At 34.0% G+C, this 24,567-nt stretch overlaps 1 protein-coding gene across 5 annotated transcripts in view; it reads right to left on the bottom strand.

Moving 5' to 3' along the window:
* Positions 1-24,567, bottom strand: part of LOC129228634 (pyridine nucleotide-disulfide oxidoreductase domain-containing protein 1-like) — a 271,523-nt gene that overhangs the window by 234,709 nt on the left and 12,247 nt on the right. For all 5 annotated transcript variants that reach the window (XR_008580920.1, XR_008580921.1, XM_054863334.1 and 2 more), the window contains exons 2-3: positions 18,749-18,829; positions 4,101-4,220 (exon numbers count right to left, since the gene is read on the bottom strand). Coding sequence is in view for 3 of the 5 variants with exons in the window: in XM_054863334.1 (XP_054719309.1) it covers positions 4,101-4,220; positions 18,749-18,829 (201 nt within the window). In the remaining 2 variants the exon portion in view is untranslated. The remainder of the gene's footprint in view (positions 1-4,100; positions 4,221-18,748; positions 18,830-24,567) is intronic.

Here is a 24,567-nt window from a genome sequence, read left to right as displayed (position 1 = left end):
AGTGGGTAATTGCCCCTCATGCATTTGAAAAATCAATGTTTTTACATGAAAGTGGGCGTAGTGTTTGTTGTTTTCCAAGAAAATTTGCATATCTTTTGACACCCCCCCCCCCCAAAAAAAAACAATATGACAAGCATGGCAGTCACTTAAAAACAAACAAAACAAAAAAAAGTAAAATCCACAAAATTTTTTTACATAAAAAAAAACTATTTTGAGCAAACAAATCAAATGTTTTTTCATTAATTGGAATTAGGGTAACATCCCCAGTAATTGGCACGGCACCAGTGATTGGCACTTTCAACAAAAATGTCCTAAAAAAAGACTCGTATCCAATTTTTTTTAAATAGAAGGCTATATACCAACTGAATGTACATTAATTTTAAAGATTATAACTTCAGTTCATGTTACTAAATGGCAGCAGTACGTAGGAAAGAGAAACAATTGTGGCTTGTGTCAAATCAGCCATTTTTGTTGCAAAAGCTTCTTCTCTGGCTTAAGGGAAGCATGCACATAAATCCATTAAAATCTGACTTAAAATATATTTTAAATTTTCGTTGTCAGAAGTTTTGTTTCGTTGAAAGGTGTTACTTTAATTGTGTAGAAGTATATTTTTGTCCCTATTAGTTTTTAAAATAATGATGGGTGCCATTTACTGGTGTTTCAATTTTGCTAGTCCCCAGTAATTGGCATGTGTGCCAAGTACTAAGGAAATAGCGTCATTTCCGCGATAAAGCTGAGTGAGGTGTCATTATCTTCAGTTTTTTGCATAGATTACGAATGTGATAAAGCAGAAATTGAAATCGGTAGCTTTTGTTCAGTAATTGTCAAAAAAAGCATCAAAATCATCAATTTTTGAAGTTGCGCCTTTTTGTCAATTGGAGTGATTTTCACCAGAAAAAAATCCAAATGAATGTTAGTCAGTAATTAATTTTATACTGGGGGCTCCGTCCTCTGCTCGATTCGCTCGCTAACCCCCGTTCGCCATCTACGGTATCTCAATGTCACCTTTAGCGGGTGGTTTTTCAAGAGAAAGAAAACCGATTTGTTGCATTTGATAAATTAAAAAGAGGAAAACTTATGCAAAAAAGTATGCTATATGTGTTTTTAACTATACTTGGGGCAAACCTAACTTAGTAGCATTCGTAAAATCAAAACTGTAAACCGAAGGATGAAACAGCATTAATTTCAATATCTTTTCCATGGAACATTCCAAATTTATGTTTTTATTTCTCTAAAATACTTTTCCAATATGAAGAAGAGTGATTTAGCGTTAATTTATGTAAAACTAGTGGTACCCGCACGGCTTTGCCCGTAGTAGAAAAATTAAAACAGGGTGGCGACAGGAAAGGTGAAAAAAAGTTCCCTGACTTTTCCCTGATTATGTTAATGAAATTTCCTTGATTTACGTTACCAATGATAATGGCTTTCTTTCTTTGCTCTACTTGAAATCCATTGTATGTTTGTATAAAATGCAGTATTTTAAACGTTTTAAGTTGTGTAAAATTGTTGAACTAAAGATATATTTTAAAAAAATGCTACTTTTTTAATAAAATGGTTAAAAAAACATATCAATTTAATTTTTTTGGAAAAAAAAAACCCATCAAAACAGCATATTAAATTTTTCTACATGGAAAGATTATAGAAAATTTAAAAAAAATATATTTCACTCCCAGGAACCACTTAGCATAAGAATTTTAAGAAACTATTAAAATCACTCTTAAAAACATGTGTGTATTTATGATAGAACTAAAAAGTAATTGAATTTATTTTGAACTAAATTTTCAAACAGTACAATAATTGATGTAAGAATAACAAGTAATAGTGAGGAAATAGAAGTAATGTAGTTATTCTTATATAACTAATTGACATATTTATGCAAAAAAAAAAAGATGAAACCATTTGACATCCATTTAAATGGAGCTTTTCTCTAATCAAGAACATAGGTTTTAATGAATGAATACAGCATTTTAACAATAATTTAAAAAAAAGATATTTACTTAAGTACACAAGTTAACTCTATTTAAAATTATTTCAGTATGTAACAAAAAAAAATCTTAGATTGCTTTTGTAACAAACAACTTTGAAATACAAGGAAAAAAAGAAAAACAGAAAAAAAAAGCAATTTCTTAATTTCAAAATATATAAAAGAAGACTACAACTTGGTTATAAATTAAAAGAATCATTTAAGTCTGAAAAAAAGAAAACCTTTATAATCTGCGGCGACAACAAATAGTATAATGGCAAAAAACAAAGTTATTTTTACTGAAAGTTCAATTTTAGCAATTAAATTAAAATCGCGTTGTTCTCGTTGTTTATTTTATGTAGCATGAAAGGAAATTTCAAGCTAAGTAAAATAAACAACCTAACAGACACTAAAACAATCTTACAAAGTTCATCCTGTGGTTAATAAGTAAGATTCAATACTTTGACGTTGAGGAAAAAAGATGCACCAATATGCGGCAGTGTATAATCGCACCTCATTAATTTTACTGTTTTTTGAACAGAAAATTGGCAGAAAATGCGTAGGGAAATAGAGTACTTAATTTTGTAATGCAAAAAAAAAAGTCTTCATAAAATTAATTTTCCCTGATTTTTTGTTATTTTTTCAAAATTCCCTGATATTTCCCTGATTTCTCCCTGATTAATAAAGTTCCCCGACTTTTCCCTGATCTCCCTGATTTCCCTGATCTGTTGCCACCCTGTAAAAGGTCTTTTGGTTCGCCTGTGTGGCGAATTTTCTCTCCAATTGGCTTGTACCCATGTTACGGTTCCACGTTATGATAATTTCGTATCTCGCCAATTGGATTGTGCCGATGTTACGGTTCCACGTTATGATAATTTCGTAATTTACTCGTCCATTTTATGATAATTTTGTTCTTAAAATTGGAATAGAAAAAGAACTACATCGAATTTTCGAAAAATCGCTTCGAGGTGCGCACCCCCATGCTACAAACTAATTTTGTTCCAAATTTCATGAAAATCGGAGGAGCGGTCTAGGCGTTATGCACGTCACAGAGATCCAGACAGACAGACAGAGATCCAGACATAGAGACTTTCAGCTTCTTTATTAGTAAAGATAAAGATAAAGAAAACAAATTCTTCCCCATATTATCAAATTTATATGAAAATTGGGCTTAAAAGTGGAATAAAAAAAGAACCTCATCGAATTTTCGAAAAATCGCTTTGAGGTGCACACCCCCATGCTACAAACTAACTTTGTGCCGAATTTCATGAAAATCGGCCGAACGGTCTAGACGCTATACGCGTCACACAGATCCTGACAGACAGAGATCCGGACAGAGAGAGAGATCCTGACAGAGATCCCGACAGAGAGACTTTCTGCTTTATTATTAGTAAAAATTACCTACTTTACATTAACATTACTCACGTTTCTTATGATGATAAAATTTGTATGTAATTTAAAAGTAAAAATAAACTGATTTTCCAGTTCTATTAACATGTGCCAATTACTGGATCACAAGGTGTCATACACTGGGGTATCAGGTGCCAATTACTGGTGATTTTGGTAACTTTTTATATGCTTATTTTTATAAAAGTATAGGTTCAAATATTTTTGATTTTAGTGAACCAAATAGATGCACAGATGTGCACTCTGTGATGCCTAAATATTTGCAAGACAGTATTTTTTTCTAAGTACTGAAAACAGAGGTAAGTTTAAGGACAAACTCTTAAAGTGCCAATTACTGGGGTCGTTACCCTATTATGAACCTTATGAAAATGGTAAGGAAATGCTCATGTGTTGTGAAAATCAATCTGCTATCAAAACCTTCAGAATGTTCTTATTGCTATCTCGACATTTTAGCTATGTTGACGGTTGTTGTTATTGTTGCCAAAACTACTTGGGTTTAACCGAGCCTAAGACATTGAATGCTACCTTATTTAAGGTAGAAAGGTACAGTTATCATTTGCAGGGCATCACTAAGGTGAAACTCTGACTTAGCTCAGGCAGCACATAATAGATGGAAGTATTATCTAACAAAATTTCGACCCAAACCAGAAGCTGAACACCGTTTGTTTGTTTTGCAGCAGTTTTGAAATTATTCAACTTATTGAAGTGAATTCAAAATATTAATAATTACATGTTTTTCTGCTTTGATTTCAACTGCAAATGCTGTTATCACTTTACAGTTTGGAAAACGATTTTGAAGGGTTGTGGAAGATTCTTCTGCAACATCAAAATCATCCAATCTTTCAGATAACTGGAAGTAAAAATGTTTTGCTAATATTTTGCAAATGCAGATACAATATATAACATTAAGAAATCAGTACAGAATGCCTTATAACAGCTCTTAAAAATGGATGTTGTCTTTAAAAGCTATCCTTTACCAAATTATATTTACAACTCTAAATTTTGCCAGCATAAGAGAATAAAACTGTAACAACTGACACATTTTGAAAAATTAAAAAGTTAAAAATGAAAATAGAGATGAAACAAAATATTTTTAATTTGTGACGCATTACATAAAAAGCTTGGAAACAAGTGTATGAATATTGTATCTTACAGTTCAGAACTAAATGTTGAAAATTCAATTGTAAGTGATGGATATCAATCCTCTTGGGTATCCATTATACTTAGGAATAGTTTAATTATATCAGTTATGATACAATACTTTCAGAATTGTGTAGCCATTAAAGGGGGTTAGTTGCCTCTTAGTTTAAAACTATGGCTTTAAGTTTAATAAACCAGGAAAGTGACTTGAGTGGAAATGTCTGGCAATGGGGTCTAATGCTAAATGAATTGTTTTTTGTTAAAAGAGCGCAAGTCAGCACTATCAACAAAAACTCATTCAACTAGTGTCTCTCCAGCAAAGATAAAGGGCAAGGTGCTTTGAGATAAAAAGACACCATGTACTTTTGTAGCAGAAAAGTTGCTTTTTTTTCAACTCTTTTTTTTTTTTTTTGTATACTACGTGCTTATAAAACGCAAGTATTTTTTGACAATATTTTCTTTTTAATGATAAAAACCTTTTAGTGTTTGGTTTAAAAAAAACAACTAAAAACTGAGAAAATTCGGATTTTAAACTCAAATCACATTTTAGAGGATACAGGAAATGAGGGACAGTTTTTATAGGCTTGGAATAAAGTTTCGTTAAAACTTCAAAGAGGCAAGGAGGGCATATTGAGAAACACAAAAAAGAGGGAGGGGCGTATTGAACATTAGCTTAAAAGGTTCAGGGCACAGCCCGCTCTTAAAACAGGGCTGCCACAGAACTTCAAGAATGAAATTCCCTGACAATTCCAGGTTTTCCAGTTGCTTTTAGAAAAAATGCCAGGTTAATGAATGTCGACTTGCATTATTAAATACCAATACAACATATTTTTTTGTGTAACTAAACCTCCATCATGAACCAAATAATGCTTTAAATAATTATCAATAATTGTAATCAATATTGTAAGTTAAGATAATTTAAAAATTAAATTACATTGATTACAAATGCCTTAAAAGATCAGCAATTTCCAATTGGTACTTCTTTTTTTTTTTGTGGAAAAAAGGACTGAAATCTGAAACGCACTAAGCAATTTTCGGCAAAGCCAGTTTCAATGTTGGCATGTTTCCAAAAAGTGTATTAATAAAAGCACATATTTTTAGGCTAATTTTTACTACCATCATTCATTTCATGAAAAAGAAAAGAAAAAAAAAACAGAGTGAACGCTATCAAGATACTAAGATCACAGATGCATTGTGGAAAATACTAGTTATTTCTAGCTCAGCACGGCTTACATTTTTTTTTCAGAAGAGTCAAAATAAAATGTAATGATATTAAATCAGATCTTTATGATTTTTGTATGGATTCTCCTTTTTTTTTATAAATCTTTGTAGCCTTATCAGATTTATAGGACTCGACCGATGCATCGGCGCCGATGGTTCAACAATTTAGCCATCGGCATCAGCGGCCGATGCTGACTTGCAGGAAACATCGGCTCATCGGCCTTAAAAACGTCGAAAAGTCGATGGAATTGGCCGATGTTTTCGAGAAAAAAAAAACCTTTGCTGTTTTACTTTTTAATGCAAAGTAAAGGAAGTTATTGTTTTCATATAAAATTGTTTTCTTAAACTTCAGTATGAATTTCTATTTTAGTCACCCCTGAAAGAGTTTTTAATACTGCATTGAGGTACCAAACATGTTAATTATTGCGTTGTTTCTTGCGGCTGGATGTACGTATGTGTCTCTCATAAGTCATAACTCAAAAATGGTTAAGGTTAAATGTAGAAGGTTAAAACTTCGCATGTGGGTCATTCCATGTCAAGTGATCCAAAATTTGGGAAATTTTTTCCCTCACCCTTTTGTATTTCTTTGAAATTTGGCTCATCGATTGTACCCTTCGAGGTAATCAAAAGTCCAAATTTTTAGATTTTTATCTCTATTATTTTTTTATTTATGACACTTTGATTTTTCGAAAAACCCTCTTTTTTTCATGGATGTTTGAACATAAAATGCACGATAACTCAGCGCCAAATATAGATAGAAAGATTTGGTAAAAAGCATTTTAAAGTACATTAGTTGCTGTTTAATTGGATATGCAACATGACTAATTTCAGAAAATTTTTAATTTTTGAAAAATGAAATTTAAATTTTAAATTTAATTTTCTCAGAAAAGGTATAATGAATTTTTTTAAAAAAATTCTCAAAATTTTGTGTGTATTTTATTTTTATTTGTGCGAAGTTTCAAGTTGGGATCTCAATGGGATCATATTTTTATGAATTTTTAAATAAAATTTGACTTATGAAATAATGACATTTTTCAGATTCTAACTAGTTAAATATGGGGTTTTCTTACTGGGGATGGTCTAGTAAGTATTAATTGATCATGACTATGCTTGAAATGAGCTGACATGAACTTGTAGATTGGTACCCCCCCCCCCCCCCCCCCCCACCACCATTTTTAATTTTTTTTCAAAACATTTCAAAAATTAAAATTAAATAAATAAATAAATAAAACAAAATAAATAGTAAACTTATTAAAAGTTGGTAAATAATCTTCTTTAAAGCAAGAAAAAGCCCCTCCCCCCAGCACCACCACTTTTTTTTTTTTCAAAACTATTTTCAAAATGCAAAAAATAAATAAATTAATAAAATAAAACAAAATGAATAGAAAGCATATAAAAAGCTGGTAAATGTTCTTCTTTAAAGCAATATGAAGTACATTTCCCCCCCCCCCCCCCCCACCCACACATACGATTAACACTATAATAGTATCACACCTCACCTGACGCTTTTTTTTTCGGACCAAGTGTTTCTTTTTCAATCCGAACTTCACAAAATTTACTTGATTAATTCACTATCTGATAAGGAAAGTTATGATTCATTTCATCCCCTACCCCTGCGCCAACTTTCAATTTTAGAGGGAGGAAAGAAATAGTTTGCCCCAAGATCATAGCAAAATAGAAGTGTTTCCCCCCATTTTATTTCATTCTTTTCACACTAAACTAAAAATCAATCTAAATATCAGATCATAGGTCTGTCCGCATAAAACTAAACGTCTTTCCACACATTTAGAGTGCAGCTGATTTTTTTCTTTGCTTTAATGCTAGCTTTCTTTTAATTTCAGTTGTAAAAGAGAGCATATCCGCATAAAACTGTCTTTCTACAACATTTGGAGTGCGGCGGTCTTCTTTTCTTTAATGTTAGTTTTCTTTTTAGTTTCAGTTGTAAAGGAGAGCAATGCAGCGAGATCTATTTATGCATATATTAAAAGCAGTTATAGATCAAACAAATTTTGCTAGTTTGAGCATAACCTTCCATGTTGTTAAGCTTCATTCCAGATTACTCTTCCCCCTCCCCCTATCGTCCCACTTTTCGAAAGAAAAAAAAAGCTGCAAATGAGTGGTTCTATTTGTCTGTTAAAGTTTTTCTGACTTTTAGTTTTTATGACCCCCCCCCCCCCCCCGCCCCATTTATAAGTCTTAGTCACTGCTGATGTTTAGCAGCGTGCATCCCAGTTTATTATGATTATAACTCTTACGTGCCGGATTTTTTTTTCTTTTTACATACAGTTTTGAAAAAAAAAAAGATAAAAAGTGGTTGTGTGGCATGGGGGGGGGGGGGTACCAATCTACAAATTCATGTCAGCTCATTTCAAGCATAGTCATGATCAATTACTACTTACTAGACCATCCTTAGTACGAGAACCCTATATTTAACTAGTTAGAATCTGAAAAATGTCATTATTTCATAAGTCAAATTTTATTTAAAAATGCATAAAAATATGATCCCATTGAGATCCCAACTTGAAACTTTGCACAAATGAAGATAAAATACACACAAATTTTTGAGAATTTTTTTAAAAAAATTCATTATACCTTTTCTGAAAAATTTAAATTTAAAGTTTAAATTTCATTTTTTAAAAATTAAAAATTTTCTGAAATTAGTCATGTTGCATATCCAATTAAACAGCAACTAATGTACTTTAAAATGCTTTTTACCAAATCTTTCTATCTATAGTTGGTGCTGAGTTATCGTCCATTTTATGTTCAAACATCCATGAAAAAAAGAGGGTTTTTCGAAAAATCAAAGTGTCATAAATAAAAAAATAATAGAGATAAAAATCTAACAATTTGAACTTTTGATTACCTCAAAGGGTACAATTGATGAGCCAAATTTCAAAGAAATACAAAAAGGTGAGGGAAAAAACTTTGGATCACTTGATATGGAATGACCCATGTGGGGTGTGCGTACGTCCCAGTTGTGCACTTCCCTTTTTGTTTTTGATCGGGTGTTCTAAAAAGCCTATTTACTCATTTTTTGTGGCTATTAATTACTTATTTCAATACAAAACTAATATAGCGTCTCAGACTGGCGATCATTTGGTGATACATTCTATAACAAAAAAATCGACGCACCAAGAAGGAGTGATCCAATTAAGACGAAAATTGGTGGATAGGAAGACAATGCACAGAATAGTAAATGATTAAATTCTTAGAACGATTGAATAATTTGTATCAGAGTTACAGTAAGAAGTTCAATGAGGTATTGACCCCCTTCTAGCCTAGATACAAGATGAAGCACGATTTGGGAAACACCGATAAAGTTCCCGGAGGTTGCCCTGCGGTATTTCCGGCCAAATTCGCTCCAATTGTCGGACGAGGTTATCAACATTCCTTTTCAGATGCAATCGTCATCCCATCATATCCCAGACATGCTCGATGGGAGAGAGATCTGACGATCTTGCAGGCCACAGAAGAACTTGACAAGCTTGCAGAGAGTTCATAGCAACACATGCCGTATGTTATCTGGCATTGTCCTGCTGAAAACCAGTCGATTGTACGGCAAAAGGAACGGCAACAAAACAGGTCTTCGGATGTCGTCGACGTACCACTGTAAATTAAGTGTACCTCTAATTACGACCAAAGGGGTCCAGTTATCAAAGGAAATGGCATCCCAGACCATAATGCCTTGTTAAGGGCCAGTGTGGCGTGAAAAATTTAAACCAGGATCCCTCTTTTGTCCTGGGTGTCTCCAAACACGTCTTCGATGATCGTCATGACACAGTTGGAAGCGGGATTCGTTGCTAAAGACTATATATCCTCAGTCGGCACCATTGCAACCTGATCGAGCCATGCACCACTGTAATCTGTCTCGGCAGTGTGTAGGCGTCAGTGGCAGGTGGCGAAACGACGCGAACGTGGATTTTATTGTCCCAACCGTCTGTAAATGGTCATAATAGACACTAGTGTTTGGGTTGAACGCCTGACGTTGAACTCTGCTTTTTCCCACCCATCCTTGCCAGCATCTTTGAATTGCCGCATCGCTTCGACTCAAATGACGAGCGATTCTCCAATTTGATCAACCGGCCTCTTTCAATCCAATGATATGACCTCTTTTAAACTCTGACAGTTGCTTGTAATGAGCACAAACATGCGGCGAGTCATTTTTAAGTTGTTGAAAGGTAATCTGAATCGCAATCAAACCAAAAGTTTTAACAACTGTTAAAGAACTGCTCCTTACATACATCTGCAGGATGCACAGTTTCGATGAGCTGGATATCAAACTATTCATTCATTGGACACCAAATTTTAATTATTTGCTCATCTGGTCAAAACAATCATGCATACAAAATTTCAAAGCAATCGGATGATAGCTTCTTGATGCGTCGATTTTTTTGTTAGAGAGTGTATATTGCCGAATCGGAGACCATGGAAACAAATATGAGATGGCGAAACCGGTTTTTGTGCCATGTTGTTAGATTCCCGTTTAACCGACGGTAATTTTTAGAACACTTGCGTGCCCCCCCCCCCCTCTAATTCTGAAATTAAACTCTAGTTGCACTTCCGAGTTGTTTAAAACTAACACCATTCATAAAATAAGGATTTTTTTTTTCAAACTTAATCTATTGTTTAGGAAGAATTTAGAGCATTAATGTAAGAAATTGATTAAAGACGTTTTGAATGGTGACATAATTCGGAAATCAAAGGGACTTTTGAATTTTTTCTTCGGAAGTGCTGAAATCGACTCAGAAACTCTTCCGAGGCGTTAGTGGTAGCGGTTGTGTACTAAACAAATGAGGCCGAAGTTGAGAACGAAGTTTAATGTTGTGAGTTACTCGAAAAAAAGAGGGTGATCCCCCGCCCCCCCTCATCGTTTCAAGCATTTCTTAAATATTTAGCAATTATTTATTTCGCTCAAGAAATGTCATTTTGCGTATTTCTCATTCTTGTTTCATCTTGATTTCGTAATGTGCCATCTTTTTTGCATCATTTATAGCGATCATTTTTTTTTCTATTGTAAGTAACTATTTTCATAAAATCAATGAATGAATTATTTTCATTTTCATCATATTTTTAATAGTATGTTATAGAAAAGTTTCAAGGATTTTCTATTAAGCATTTTTTTTTTCATTTCAGCAAATTATTGTTAAATTGAAAAATTTGATTTGAACTTGTTTGTAGTGCTTCATAAAAGATTTTAAACAATCAAATTGTTCAATATTATGTGTGTAAACATCAGATCAAGTAGTATATGTATTCAGTTATTATTAACTTGGAGTAAATATCGAATTTGTTTATTGTAGCTACGTTTTAAGAACCTCAATCTTTTCATGGCTATTTCTTTTTTCAGAAAAAATTATGTCACTGTTATAGCTTTTATGAAAAATGCAAATTTTTCTATTTATAAATTTTAAACAAGTATAAAAATATTCCTATTATGATTTAATATTTTAATTTATCTGTTACCTTTTTTGTTTAATTTCATGACTAAAAAATGTCTACGCGCAATCTTTCCACTTTAATTGCGTAATTTGTTGACGGTTTCATATTTTTATTCTTAAATTTTTTTTGTATAATTAAACAACATAATTTAAAGATCTTTAACTATGTATAGTGTACATAATCCATACATTATTACAATATTGCTGAAATCTTAGTTATATGTTCAATTAAAAAACACAAATCAGTTGGTTATTAAACAGTGTCTTTGTTTTTCTTCCTTTCTTTTTGGGGGGGGGGGGGGTGTTGTTCTTTCTCTATCATCATACAACACTCAAAAAAGAGAAGCATAACTACACCCTTTACAAATTATACGTAGTACGATCCAAAATTTCGGGGCCAAGCTGTATAAAACTTTACTCAGAATAGTTCACATTACCGAAGCACATCCACCTTCAAAGGATCACCTTGAGGGACTATGTACTTCTGTCGCCGTGCTCATATAACTTTTGGAACACTCTTGGAAGCCTTTTTCACAACATACTCATGGGCGGATTTATGGGGGGGCAGAGGGGGGCAATGCCCGTCCCAGTTTTGGGAGGACTTTATATAGTAACAACACATCTTCCAAATATTAAAAAAATATATATCATTTTTTTCTTTTTTGAATAGTTCAGAAGGGCATGGGTGGATTTAGAGGGGTGCATAGGGGCAATGTCCCTCAGTTTTGGGAGTACTTTATATAGTAACAACACATCTTCCAAATATTAAAAAAAAAAATATCATTTTTTTCTTTTTTGAATAGTTCAGAAGGGCATGGGTGAATTTAGAGGGGTGCATAGGGGCAATGTCCCTCAGTTTTGGGAGGACTTTATATAGTAACAACACGTCTTCCAAAATCTTAAAACAAAAAAATCATGCCTTTTTCTTTTTTGAATAGTTTAATGAAAAAGCGAATGTCCTTTTCTGACGAGAGAAAAGAAAAGGGGGGGGGGGGGGGGAGAACGAACATTAAATAAAAATAGTATAGCTGTCACTGGGGTGTTGAAAATGTGTTGAAATTCACTATTTTGGACTGAAAAACCTTTTGGGCAAGTATATGAATGAAAATATAGGCTAAACGAGCTCTACATTAAGCTGCAACACTTATGATAATTGACGATTATTTCAACAAATTAGAACCTAAAGCAAAGGGGGGGAAACTCCCAACCCCCCCAATTAGCGCTAACAGAACGATCTACTCGTTATGATTTGTGTCCACATTTCAAGTATATTTATGCATAATATTTATGTTCTTAGTAGATTAATTAGCGTTTTGAGAAATTCTAAAAAACAAAAAACATAGTTTTTTTCCTTCTCTCTCTCTCTTTTTAAGAGAGAAAGAGAGAAAATAAATACTACCGCAAACTGAATAAATTTCAGTTATCTGAGTGTTTTGATTAAATGAATCTTTTTACTTAGAAGGAGAGTACAATTATACTTACTTTATAAATACTGTTTAAAAAGTATGTAAGTCATAAGTATATTACTCTAATTGAGTCAGACCATGTCATTATTGAAATCTAAATAATTGAGTCATCAAAAGTTTTTGAAAAATTTGCTGAAATTTTATAAAAGTCTATAAAAAGCTAACAAAGATTGGTTAAATCGTAAAAATCCTTTAACCGTAAAAACTAACGAATTTTCGTAAAAATTACAAACAAATCAAGCAAAAATTTGCAGGTAAGAGTGAATTACAAACAGGGCCGAATTTTCCTATAAGGTAAACAAGCTATTGCTTAGGGGCCCTGCTTTGAAGTGAGTCCCTAACTCCCCCCAAAAAATTCATGATTCGTTCCTTAAAAAATGGAAATTTCTTGAAAAAACTAATTTCATTTTTAAGTGCTTGAAAACCTTGAACATTTGGAAAAGTGTGGCTATAAACCTTAAATTTTAAAATTTAGAACAAATGGTAGAGGGGGGAGGAATGCCAAAATATGTCAAATTCAGCTCCTTGCCACATCCTGTATCAAAAATGTAAAAATCATGGTTCTCACGTTTGTAACATATTATTTAAAATAAATTTTTGTGACTCACATGTTTCATATCTTGCTATTAATTCAATCCCAAATGCAAAATTTTGGAAATTCTTTTGGTGTTGCTTGCTTTTATCTTACTTCTGCATATTGTCAATCTGTTTAGCCCAAAAATAAAATTACACTACTTCTATTCCTCTTTGTTTTTTGTCCCACTTGTAACTGAATAGAAGTTGTTGTAATGAGAAATCTATAGTTTTTTTTCTTTTAAATTTAAAATGGCTATTTCTCACAAAGTTAGAACAGGACTGTAAAACTTTACACACAAGTATTAAAATATCAGAGACAAGTACAAATGAAGTGCGTTAAATAATTTTATTTATTCTAGAGTCCTTGAAAATAATTAGATAAGTCTTTGAAAATCCTAAGCAAAGTGGGCTCCAATTACTTCTACTGCATATTGTTGATCTGTTTAGCCAGGAAAAAAAATATACACTACCTCTATTCCTTTTCGTTTTCTGCACTACTTATAATTAAAAAAAAGTTGCTGCAATGAGAAATCTATAGTTTATTTTTTCTTTCAAACTTAAAATGGCTGTTTCTTACAAAATTTGAACAATACTGTATAACTGTATAATCTGGTTATCAATTTCTATGTCTATAACAATTAACCTTTAAAAGGCTTCAAAATGCAGAATTTTATATCCATTTTACAAAATTTCCTCCGAGGGAGAAACCCCCGGCCCCTTAAAATTCGAGCCCTGTGTCACTCTCTTGATAACAGTTCCCTATCTTTACAGGGGTCGATCCAGCGCCAAATTGGGGCCGCTTTGCGGCCCCTTCACAAAATTCCGCATGGCAAAAGCGGCCCCATTCACAAAATTCCCCATCGCAAAAGCGGCCCCATTCACAAAATTCCGCGTCGTAAAAGCAGCCCCTTCACAAAAATTTATAAGAAGGCAGCCTTTTCACAATATTTTTTAACCGCAAATGTGTACGCATCTACGCGGGAGCCTCTTCCACCTTCCCCCATCTTATCTTTTTGCTTGCTGCATGGGGTGTTTTTGCTTCAGAGCATCAGAGGGGGGACGGGAGAGGGACACTTGTGATTGGTAGCTTGTTTTCAGGAAAATCCTAAATTTTACTTTGATTACGCAATATATATTTAGTATTAATTTGTGTTGAGTTTCAAAATCCAATTCTAAAATAACTTTACTTAAAATAAAATTATTTTACATGCTGTTTTTATATTTTTATTTCTTTTGAAGATCTTGATTTCCTTACATCCGCCATGGTAAACGAATTTTTCGCATTTTTGATGTTTACTGTACCTTGTTAAGAGGCAAACAAATAAAATTTCTTATATATTTATTAACATCATTAAATTGCAAAGTTTTAAACAAAATACCTACTCTGCAAGAACGTCAAAAGTCAAAAAATTAAACGCTGAATGCTGGTGCAGTATTATTTTGGGTTTTAATTACTTTTAAGTTTTTCAAACACATGCATGGAATCTTTAATGAGTATTTCACTTCTGTGTTAAGAAATATGTGATATCTTTGAGTCTGTTCATTTTGTATTTATTAGGAGTTATCATTACGTTCAGCAGCATGTGCAATTTTCATTGCTCTTAAAGTATTTGAGAGGGGCAAACAGGAAATCTGTTGTGAGACTTTCACCTTAAGAAAGTGTGCCTTGCATATGTATATTTGTAAAAAGCAATAAATGTAATGTATGTGTCAAATTACGAATAAAATGTTAAGGGTCTTACTTCCCCCCTCCCCCAGCGCATTTTCTCTTGACAGCTTTCAGGTATTCTTCAAGAACTTGCAATCACCCCTGAAATCTGTCTAGGGCTTTTCTATAACGATACGACAGCTAAAAATGCTTTAATGTAATCTTTTCCAAGAAAAAAATCACGAGAAGGTCTTTTTTACAAAAATAAAGAAAATTCACAAAAATATTTTGCTTTTTCACAAAAATAACGAAATTTCACAAAAATATTTTGCCTTTTCACAAAATGGGGACCCAAAAAATAAAACCTGGATCGACCCCAGCTTTAGGTCAATTCAAAAAGAACAGCATGAAAACATGCATTAATGAAAACGACACACAAAAAAGTAAAGCATGGACTTATGCATCACATTAAACAGACAAAAACATGAGAGTGGGGGGGGGGGGCAATAAAAATGTTGCTAAATAAAAAAAAAAATCCTGCCCCCCCAGGAACTCAGTCCTAAATCCGCCTATGAACATACTATGATGCAGCTTTGTCTTCTCCTGACGAAAGAAAGCGGCGTCCATGCAAATGTTTTTTTGCTGGGAACAGGTAAGAGTCACACGGAGCTAAGCCCGACGGAACGTTATGTTATTTGTTTGTCTCACAGAGCATTGATTAATCAAACCGTGCATCCTCAACATGAAAGTCGCCTTCTTCCCCACGATAAAGTTAAAGCAGCAGCGCAAGAGGCCTTATAGGAGGTTGCGAAAAATGGCTGCCAGGAGTGCATCTGAAAGCTATAAGAACGTTGGCAGAAGTGTATAGTCGCTCTAGGTGATCATTTCGTAGATAGATATGCTTCGGTAATGTGAACTATTCAGGGTAAGGTTTTACACTGCTTGTCCTCGAACTTTAAGATCATACTACGTAGGTATGAGTTTTCAACTTACTATTCCATAACGTTTCTAAGTGACGCATGTTTACGCGTACGAAGACATCACTAGAGAACTTGCGATAATTAACTAAGGAGGTGTTCAGAATGGATATTTTGGTCATCTATATGTTCTTTGGTACATATGCATGTGCAGATGTGCCGAAAAAACTTGTAAAGTTTAAATTGGGTGATCGTATAAAAAAATTTTGAAAAAAAAAACAGAACCGACTTCAAAATTGCTCTAAAAAGTGAAAAATAATTTTATTCTTTAAATACCATCGATAATGCTTTTAAACATAATTTTTGAAGTTGGCGCAAAAACAAAACGTAAAACCCAGTGTAACCACTCTTCGTTCATATTTTTTTTCAGAAAAGCATCCAAAGTTACGAACGAAACATTTATATCGCTATTCAAATATGCTGTCATCAATGCATAATGTATGTGATAGTGAAGAAACTGGTCCTGGTTAAATTTATAGTTGTATTTGAGTTATGGCTGTGAATGATTTTATCTATCGTTTTTGCGCCAACTTCAAAAATTATGTTTAAAAGCATTATCGATGGTGTTTAAAGAATAAAATTATTTTTCACTTTTTAGAGCAATTTTGAAGTCGGTTCTATTTTTTTTTTTTTCAAATTTTTTTTATTTCATTCTTTTTAGTGTAAATGTAGGTATTTCAGAAATAATAAGAAGTTACCATCACGAAACTTCACATTTTTTTCTTAAAAATGCTCCATATTAAAAAAAAACTATTGACACGCGTTAAACTTTAAGCGATTGGCACTAAAAACTTATCTTTGTTCCTCTCGGGAAATCATGCGTAGTTAATTTAATTATAACCATTCAAGTATTACGTTTTTCCTAACTAATTTACATTCCACAGCATCTAAGTTGCTCATGATGCAATCCTGTATTTTCTTACTTAGCCCCAATCATCTGTTATCGGCATAGATGATAACGATAAAAATACTACAGAGCAGTTGAGTCAAACCTAATGGTAGCATTGTGAAGGCTAAGCTGATCCTAATCACTGCATCACCTCGCTTCCAGGTTAGGTTTACCCCAACTATGGAGCAATAGCACTGAAGAAAGGAAGATTTTGATAATTCACATAGGGTTACTATAAATCAGAGAGTTACTAAAATAAAATTATTTACGCCAAAAATGAGACGACAGCGCCAGATTCCACATTATCGAAATATCCCCTGAAGAAATTTGATGCTTGCTTCAGAGAAGCCTTCATTCAAAATTATCATTACAATTACTATTAATGTTACTGTTATATGGCACCAAACTTTTATAACAATGAGTTTCATATTGTCGCGTAGATGAAGATAGCGAAGACAATGTGAAAGCCAAATGAAGCGAATGCTCGTTAGTCTCAACTCGAGATCTTCATTCAGAACCACAAATGAATGTTACATCTCCTTATATACAACTTGAGAAAGTGCTGGAACTTTCCAGACTTGGAAAGATACAGAAATTAATAGAACATTCGAGAAAATACGGGAAACAGTAGAAACGAAATTTTAGTAAAATTCACTTTGTCCTAGTCGGGATTTGAACCCGGGCCGCTCGTGTGGGAGGCGAGAATTCTACCACTGAGCCACTGTTATCCACGGATAAAAAGTGTGAACTTCGCTACAATATCATTTTAATCATTTAATAGGGAAATTGCATAAAATTTACTGTTTTTTGCCCATAACTTTTTTTCTAAAGAACAAATATGGTGAAACAAAGTAATGGGACCTAAGTTGAGCCATCCCCTATCCATTAAAAAAAGAATCATCAAAATCGGTTCACTAGGTGAGACGCTATGAGTGGACAAACAAAAAAAAAAACATACATACGGTACGAATTGATAACCGCCTCCTTTTTGAAGTCGGTTAAAAATAGAAATTAGGTCGATATTTGATTTTTTTTTTAAATTACAAGTCCTTATTCGTAAACAGGAAGTAAAGCGAAATGAATAAATGATCCTTTTGAATCCCTGACAATCTTATAAGTTTATTTTCGTTAGATTTTTTTTTTTTGCCATCAGCCAACACCATCGGCCATTTAGAGGAAAACAATCGGCAATTGGCCATCTTTGAACAATCGGCCAACAATCGGCATCGGCCCATCGGCCAAAAAATGCCATCGGTCGAGCCCTACAGATTTAGTCTTCAAAAATGAGCTTGAATTTTCTTTCTCTCAACTATCAAGAAATTCGCAGATATGAAATGCAAATTTACCGTACTGCAGCACCTTTGCCCAAATGGAGCAGCAGTTTCACAAATCAGACGGAAAAAATGGAAATGAATTCCCTGACATTTCCAGAAATTTCAACAGTTTGTGATATTCCCTGACCATTTTAGGTGATTTTCATTTTCCCTGACAATTCCAGGATTTCCATATTTTCCAGGGGCGTGGCAACCTTGTAAAAATGCCTCCGGTTAAGCCTCCAACTTTTAGTTTAGTATCCACTTTTTGATTATTTGTTGCCATTTTATCCAGGACTTTCAGTGAAAGCATTAGCAAATGAGATTTAGAAGCAACATCATGCACATAAATGTTGATATATAAAGAAAAGGAATAATGGAAATTTAAAAATTAAAATTGCACCAAACATCTATTTTTGTTTTTAAAAAAAATTGAAGTGTACAAGTATGACTTGTTTATTCCTTGCCGACAAGGAAAACCATGTGAAAACCTGAGATCGAACTTATATCACAAACTAAGAGTGATGATATAGAACTGACTTGTTAAAAAATCAATTAACAGTTAGTGAATCCAGAAAGGTTATAGAAAGTGGAGAAACGACAGGTCTTTTTAGTACCCAGGTAGCGAGTGGTGAGGGACTATTTTTAGAATTAATGTGGGGACCATGTTTCATAATTTCACCACTATATGCACACAAGTGTTGTCTTACCTTTTTCAAGTTCTTCACAGCTTTAATAAGTGGCGAGGCAGAAACCAAGATGATATCTGAAGATGGATCTTCTGTAGCCAGCTGTAAATATGTTTGAAAAGTTCGTTTAAAATCATCTATTTGCTATTAGGAACACTCAAATGTTTTAATGACATGATAGATCAAATACAAAAGTGACGACCAGCAACAGGCTCTAGGCCCAGCTAGGCTGGTCCTAGTCAATTTACAATTCGCAGTGAAGATCAATGGCCCACTTCAGTGGCGCAGCCACGGGGGGGGGGGGGGGGGTTAAAAACCCCCCTCAGAACGCCCGGCACATATTTTTTTCTTCACATATTTTTTTTTTTTTCAAAACGGGATTGGTTTTTTAAAAAAATTACTGAACGGATGATACTGAAATTTACTGAATTGACCAAGGTCACATGACTATTTTACCTGCCATGTGTGCCGCCTTTGTAAAAGGATAACGTGATTTTGTCACGTGATCGTTTTCTGTGACGTCATGTGAAACTATCCAATCGAATTTTCAGGGGTTTAACTCTTTCCTTCTCAGAATACATAGTCGAACTCGTCCGAGTGCCTTGAATTCTACCTTGAATAGACGAACGTAGCCTAGAATCTAGAATATTTTTTACCACCTTCAAGAGCTAACAAACGTGAATAGGGGCATGTGTGCGGGATCAGGATTCGACAGGTGATATCGGGATACAATGAGAAAGGAATGCATAGGCTGCGTCGAACTCAATGGTCCTGGCGTCAAAGTTTCGTTTCAACTTGACATTTTCAGTGCTGCTGCTTTTACTCTAGAAGCAAGAACATAGGACCCGAAACGGATTTTTCAGTTCATGAAACAATATCAATTCGGGAAAAAATCCCCAATATTTTAAAGTCAATTACTCGATGACATCCAGTAGCTTATCACAGGGGGGGGGTCCGTCGGGTAGCACCATTAGCGTACATAAGGGAGGCAAGAGGGGACACCAAGCTTCCTTAAAAATGAGTACTTCCTTGCTTTTATTACCACTTTTTCGGCCAAATTATTTTTAAAAAACTCAAATCTGCACTGAAATTGCTTTCAGAGTCACAAAAGTGTCTCTCAGTATTCACTTTCTTCTATAGAAAATGAAAAGAAAAAAATAATAATCTAAAAATTATTATTACTAACAGAATAAATTTGATATGGGTTTTCATCATAACCAGGGCCGTCATTTGGGGTTCGGGGGGGGGGGGGGATCAATTTTCCCCTGTTTTTAGGAAATTAATGTTTTTACAAAAAGTGGGCAGGTTTTCCTGTTTTTGGTTTTTATTTATATTGTAAATATACCCATCCCCCGGGAAAAATTCGAAGTGACAGTCCTGATTATAACTAATGGTTTCTTCTTTATATCAAAGATATTATCGTTAAAAAATACTTTTCCAACTATTCGTTACGAAGGTTTGAAACAAGCTAAAGCATCAGTTCATCTATTCAACAAAATTGATGTTTGTACATAAAAAGCAAGTTATAGGTTCTGAACAAACTGCTTGTTTTTCGACATTTTCTTTGAGCGTTCTCAGAAAACTAGGTTCAAAAAGTTTTTTTTTGATAGATATTGGATTATCATGTTTGAATCTTATTATTTTATTTTCATTCTCCTTTTTTTTTAAATTCATGTTCCTCACCAATTTTTTTGTCTTAGATATTTAATTTGCAAGAAAGACATTTAAAAAATCTTTAATTTAATCCGTTTATTACTCAACAACCTAAAAAGGAAATTTCAAATTTGAAATAGTATGTTTCACACTCCTAATTTGAGGGAAAACGCTGCAGGAATTTGCTCCACGTGGAACGGGCAGAGATGGGAGGACACTTGTCACTATTTGATGGGAAGATAAAAGGGGGGGGGGGGTTACCCACAGGATTCGCAAATCGCAACTGAGCCGTGCAGAGAGGACCAAGGGACAGGAGATAAGCATAGAACTCTGGCAAGGCACATTTACAACCCCGAATTTTCTATGATTTTTCCCATTTCTCATCGAAAGATAGCGATCGTTCTACTGTTATCTTGATTTTCACGCTCTACGTTTTGACTTAGCATTTTTATACGCATTTATGTGCAGTACAACAAGCAATACAACAGGTTTGATCTGGAATCTTCCACAATGTCTGCATTGAAACCCACGAAAAAGAGAAAACATGATATTTCAACATTTTTTGAAAAATCGAAAAAAGAGAAAACCTGTATGGAAAGTGTTCTCCCTGCACACTCTTTGAGTGAAAAGAACCAGGACTCTGATACATTTACAGCCAAGTTCACTGAAGGATCAGTTACTAATTGTTCAGGACAGGATTTTGGAGTACATATTAGAGCTGGAAAGCAGGTAATTAGTTTTTTTTTTCTCATTGTACATTGCGAGCATCTTTTTAAAAATAAACTATATTGTGCTTTTCCATAGAGTAAAGAAATTACATAGAGAGGCTCTACTATACTGAGAAATTGAAGCCGGAAGTTGTACCGCTGTATCCCAAGATCCTTAGCTTCTTGCTAAATATCTTGAGCTACATTTTGATTCAAGACATTCCATTACTGAATTTCAATTGGTTGTTAATTTAAACTTAGATATTGTTGCAAGTTTATGAGGCACGTTTTTGAAATTGCATTACAACATGAATTAAAACGTGAACCAATCCGCCAGCTACTTTATTTGGTTGTTATTATAGCTCCGCCCATTTTTGCACAGCATTATCCCATAATTCCGGCTTCAATTTCATCTCCTTTTTACAATAGACTGGGCCTCTCTATGTATATTTCTTCACTCTATGCACTTTTCTAGAAATAAATTGAATACTTTTTTTTTTTGCCGAATACCAAACATAAGGTTAAATTTCCAACCGTACCTTTGTTACCGAATGCTCAATTAAATATGTTTAATTCTAGTATTTTTTTATTTTATATCTATTATAATATTTTATTTTATATATAATAATAAAATAAACAGAAAGAGCAGAGTGCATGCGTGCATATATGTTCTGGGTAATCTCAGGAACCACGGTATCAGGTCGAAAAATTCCCAGTCCTTCACTATTTGAAAATTACATACTTAGATAGTGAGGTAGGCAATATATTATCCATTTATCCATATATGTATATACATGTGAGAGAAATTTTTTGGTTAATCACACTGCGCTGCAAAAAATAACCTTCAAAATGCTTCTGACATTATTCCGACTGATTCTTATGAAAAATGACCCCCTGAATCCGAATGAGTCCTCCGTTTCCCCCCCTATACGTACCAATTTTTGTACCCCCCCCCCCACAAGTTTCTTTTTTCATTTGTCTTTAGTATCAGAGCTTTTATTTTATTTGGAGGGGAAAAGAGCATTGCGCTAATATTATTTTGGATATAATACTTGTAAGCTGTAGGTAGGTAAAAAATTGGCACTATTGTATTGTACTATAACTTTCGTTCAAAAAAAAAAAAAACATTCGTTTGTTTACCAACTTTCAAATATTAAAATTTGATTAAATTTAGTGAAGTACAGCACTGCACAAAATCTGTACTTAAAATAAAGACGATGATGATTATTATTTATGTAAGTTCACGTGCATTCAACTGCTATTAAAATTACATTTAATTAAATTCAAACAATTCCTTCATCTTTTTTCGTTTTTCATGCAGATTAATGACGAGCTTAAACTTAACCTTTTGAAAAAGGATTGGACACCCGGCTCAAGTTTTGATTTTCCTCCCTCAAGTAAAAGAAATTTAAAGTACCAACTTAAGTGGCTTTCGGAATGGAATTGGTTGATTTATTCGCCTAGTGAAGATGGGACATTTTGCAAATTTTGCTCTTTATTTGCAACGGGAGTAGGGCAGCAATCTCACTCTGCTGGCAAATTAGTAACATCAGCGTACCAAAACTGGAAAAACGCAAGAGATGACTTCAAACGGCATGAAACTCTTCAGTACCATCAAGCATGTAAAGAAAGAGCAGTTAATTTTATTGCTACTTACACTGGTGCCAAACCTACTATTGATGTAGTAATTGATAAAGGTCTGCAGGCACAAATTCATGCAAATAGAGAAAAACTGAAACCAATTATTAAGACAGTAGCACTTTGTGCTAGAGAAGGTTTCTCATTAAGAGGGCACAGAGACTCTGGACCTCTTCACTTGGATGAAAGCATGAAAAAGGGAGAAGGACACTTCAGGGCTCTATTAAAATTTAGAGTTGACGCAGGAGATGAGACCTTAAAACAACACTTGCAGATAGCAGCCAGCAATGCTACTTACATTAGTTGGCAAATCCAGAACGAAATAATTTCAACTTTTAACGATCTTCTGTTGAAAAAAATTGTTTTGCAGGTTAATAAAGCTACATACTTTTCTGTGCTGGCCTATGAAACGACAGACATCGGTGGCGTACAACAGATGTCCCTCTGTGTTAGGTTTGTTGAAAATTGTATTGTGAGAGAAGAGTTTTTTCCTGTAGTAGACGCTACAGGGAAAGCCCTTGCTGGTACAATTTTAGAAGGGTCGAAAAAATGTGGAGTAGATACCACTTGTCTAATCGGACAAGGGTATGATGGAGCTAGTGCGATGAGTGGTGTTTACAGAGGAGCCCAGGCTGTAATTCGAGAAACTTTCCCTAAAGCGATATATGTGCATTGTAGCGCACATTGTCTCAATCTTGTTATATCACGCGGCTGCAGCATACTGCCCATAAAAAATTGCATGGCAATTATGCAGAAAGTATACACTTTCTTTAGCTTTCCAAAGAGGCAAAGAGTTCTAGAAAAAGAAATTGAGAATCATGAAACTGTTTCAAAAGTTAAGAAGTTAAAGTCATTGTGTCTAACGAGGTGGATTGCACGACACGACGCTGTAACAGTCTTCATTGAATTACTATCCCCACTTCTCAATGCTCTGGAAGAGATATCTTCTGAGTGGAATGATCCCAAAGTGTCAACGGAAGCGCAGATGCTTTCTACATGTATTCCTAAGTGCTGTTTCTTGACAAGTTTATTTGTTTTGGATGCAGTATTTACTTTTACTCTGCCTCTCAGCAAATATCTGCAAACAATAAATTTTTTGTTGCTGTGAGAAATGTCCAAGACTCATTGCAAAAAATGAGAGACAACTCTAGTGAAAACTTTCTGAAAATTTTCAAAAAAATTGAAGAAATATGCAATTCCTTTGATATTTATATTTCTAAACCTCGCATTGCTAGTAAACAAACAATGAGGAGCAATACTCCTGCAGACACTGTAGAAAACTACTTTAAAAGAACAATTTTTGTGCCATTTTTGGACGAATTTTTGAATGCGTTGGACGAGAAATTTGTAGAGCACACCAAAATATTGCAGCCATTTCAGTTACTAATAAGGATTGAAGACACAAATGAAGAACAAGTCATAGAAGAAATGAAAACTTTAGAATTTTATGAACTAGAAGAAAACATTACAGGAGAATTTGTTTTGTGGCGCCAATTTTTAACAACTTGCAAGGAAAAACCTCTAAATGCCATCGAGGCTCTTGGAATTTGCAACAAAACTCTTTTCCCAGGCATACATCTCCTGTTAACTATAATGGCGACTCTTCCAGTAACGTCTTGCAGCAATGAACGTTCGTTTTCGACATTAAAGATTTTGAAATCATATTTGCGAAATTCTATTTCCGAAGAAAGGTTAAACGGGTTAGCACTGATGTACATCCACAAAGACATCGATATATCTGAAGAGGAGGTCTTGAATGATCTCGCTAAAAAACCCCGAAAAATGAACATAAGATTAAAGTGAAGGTAAATATAATTTAAAAAATCTTGTTTGTGCTTTTAT

This window comes from Uloborus diversus, chromosome 1 (assembly GCF_026930045.1).
Source record: "Uloborus diversus isolate 005 chromosome 1, Udiv.v.3.1, whole genome shotgun sequence".
Taxonomy (NCBI): Eukaryota; Metazoa; Arthropoda; class Arachnida; order Araneae; family Uloboridae; genus Uloborus; species Uloborus diversus.
This window is presented reverse-complemented; position numbering and strand designations above follow the sequence as displayed.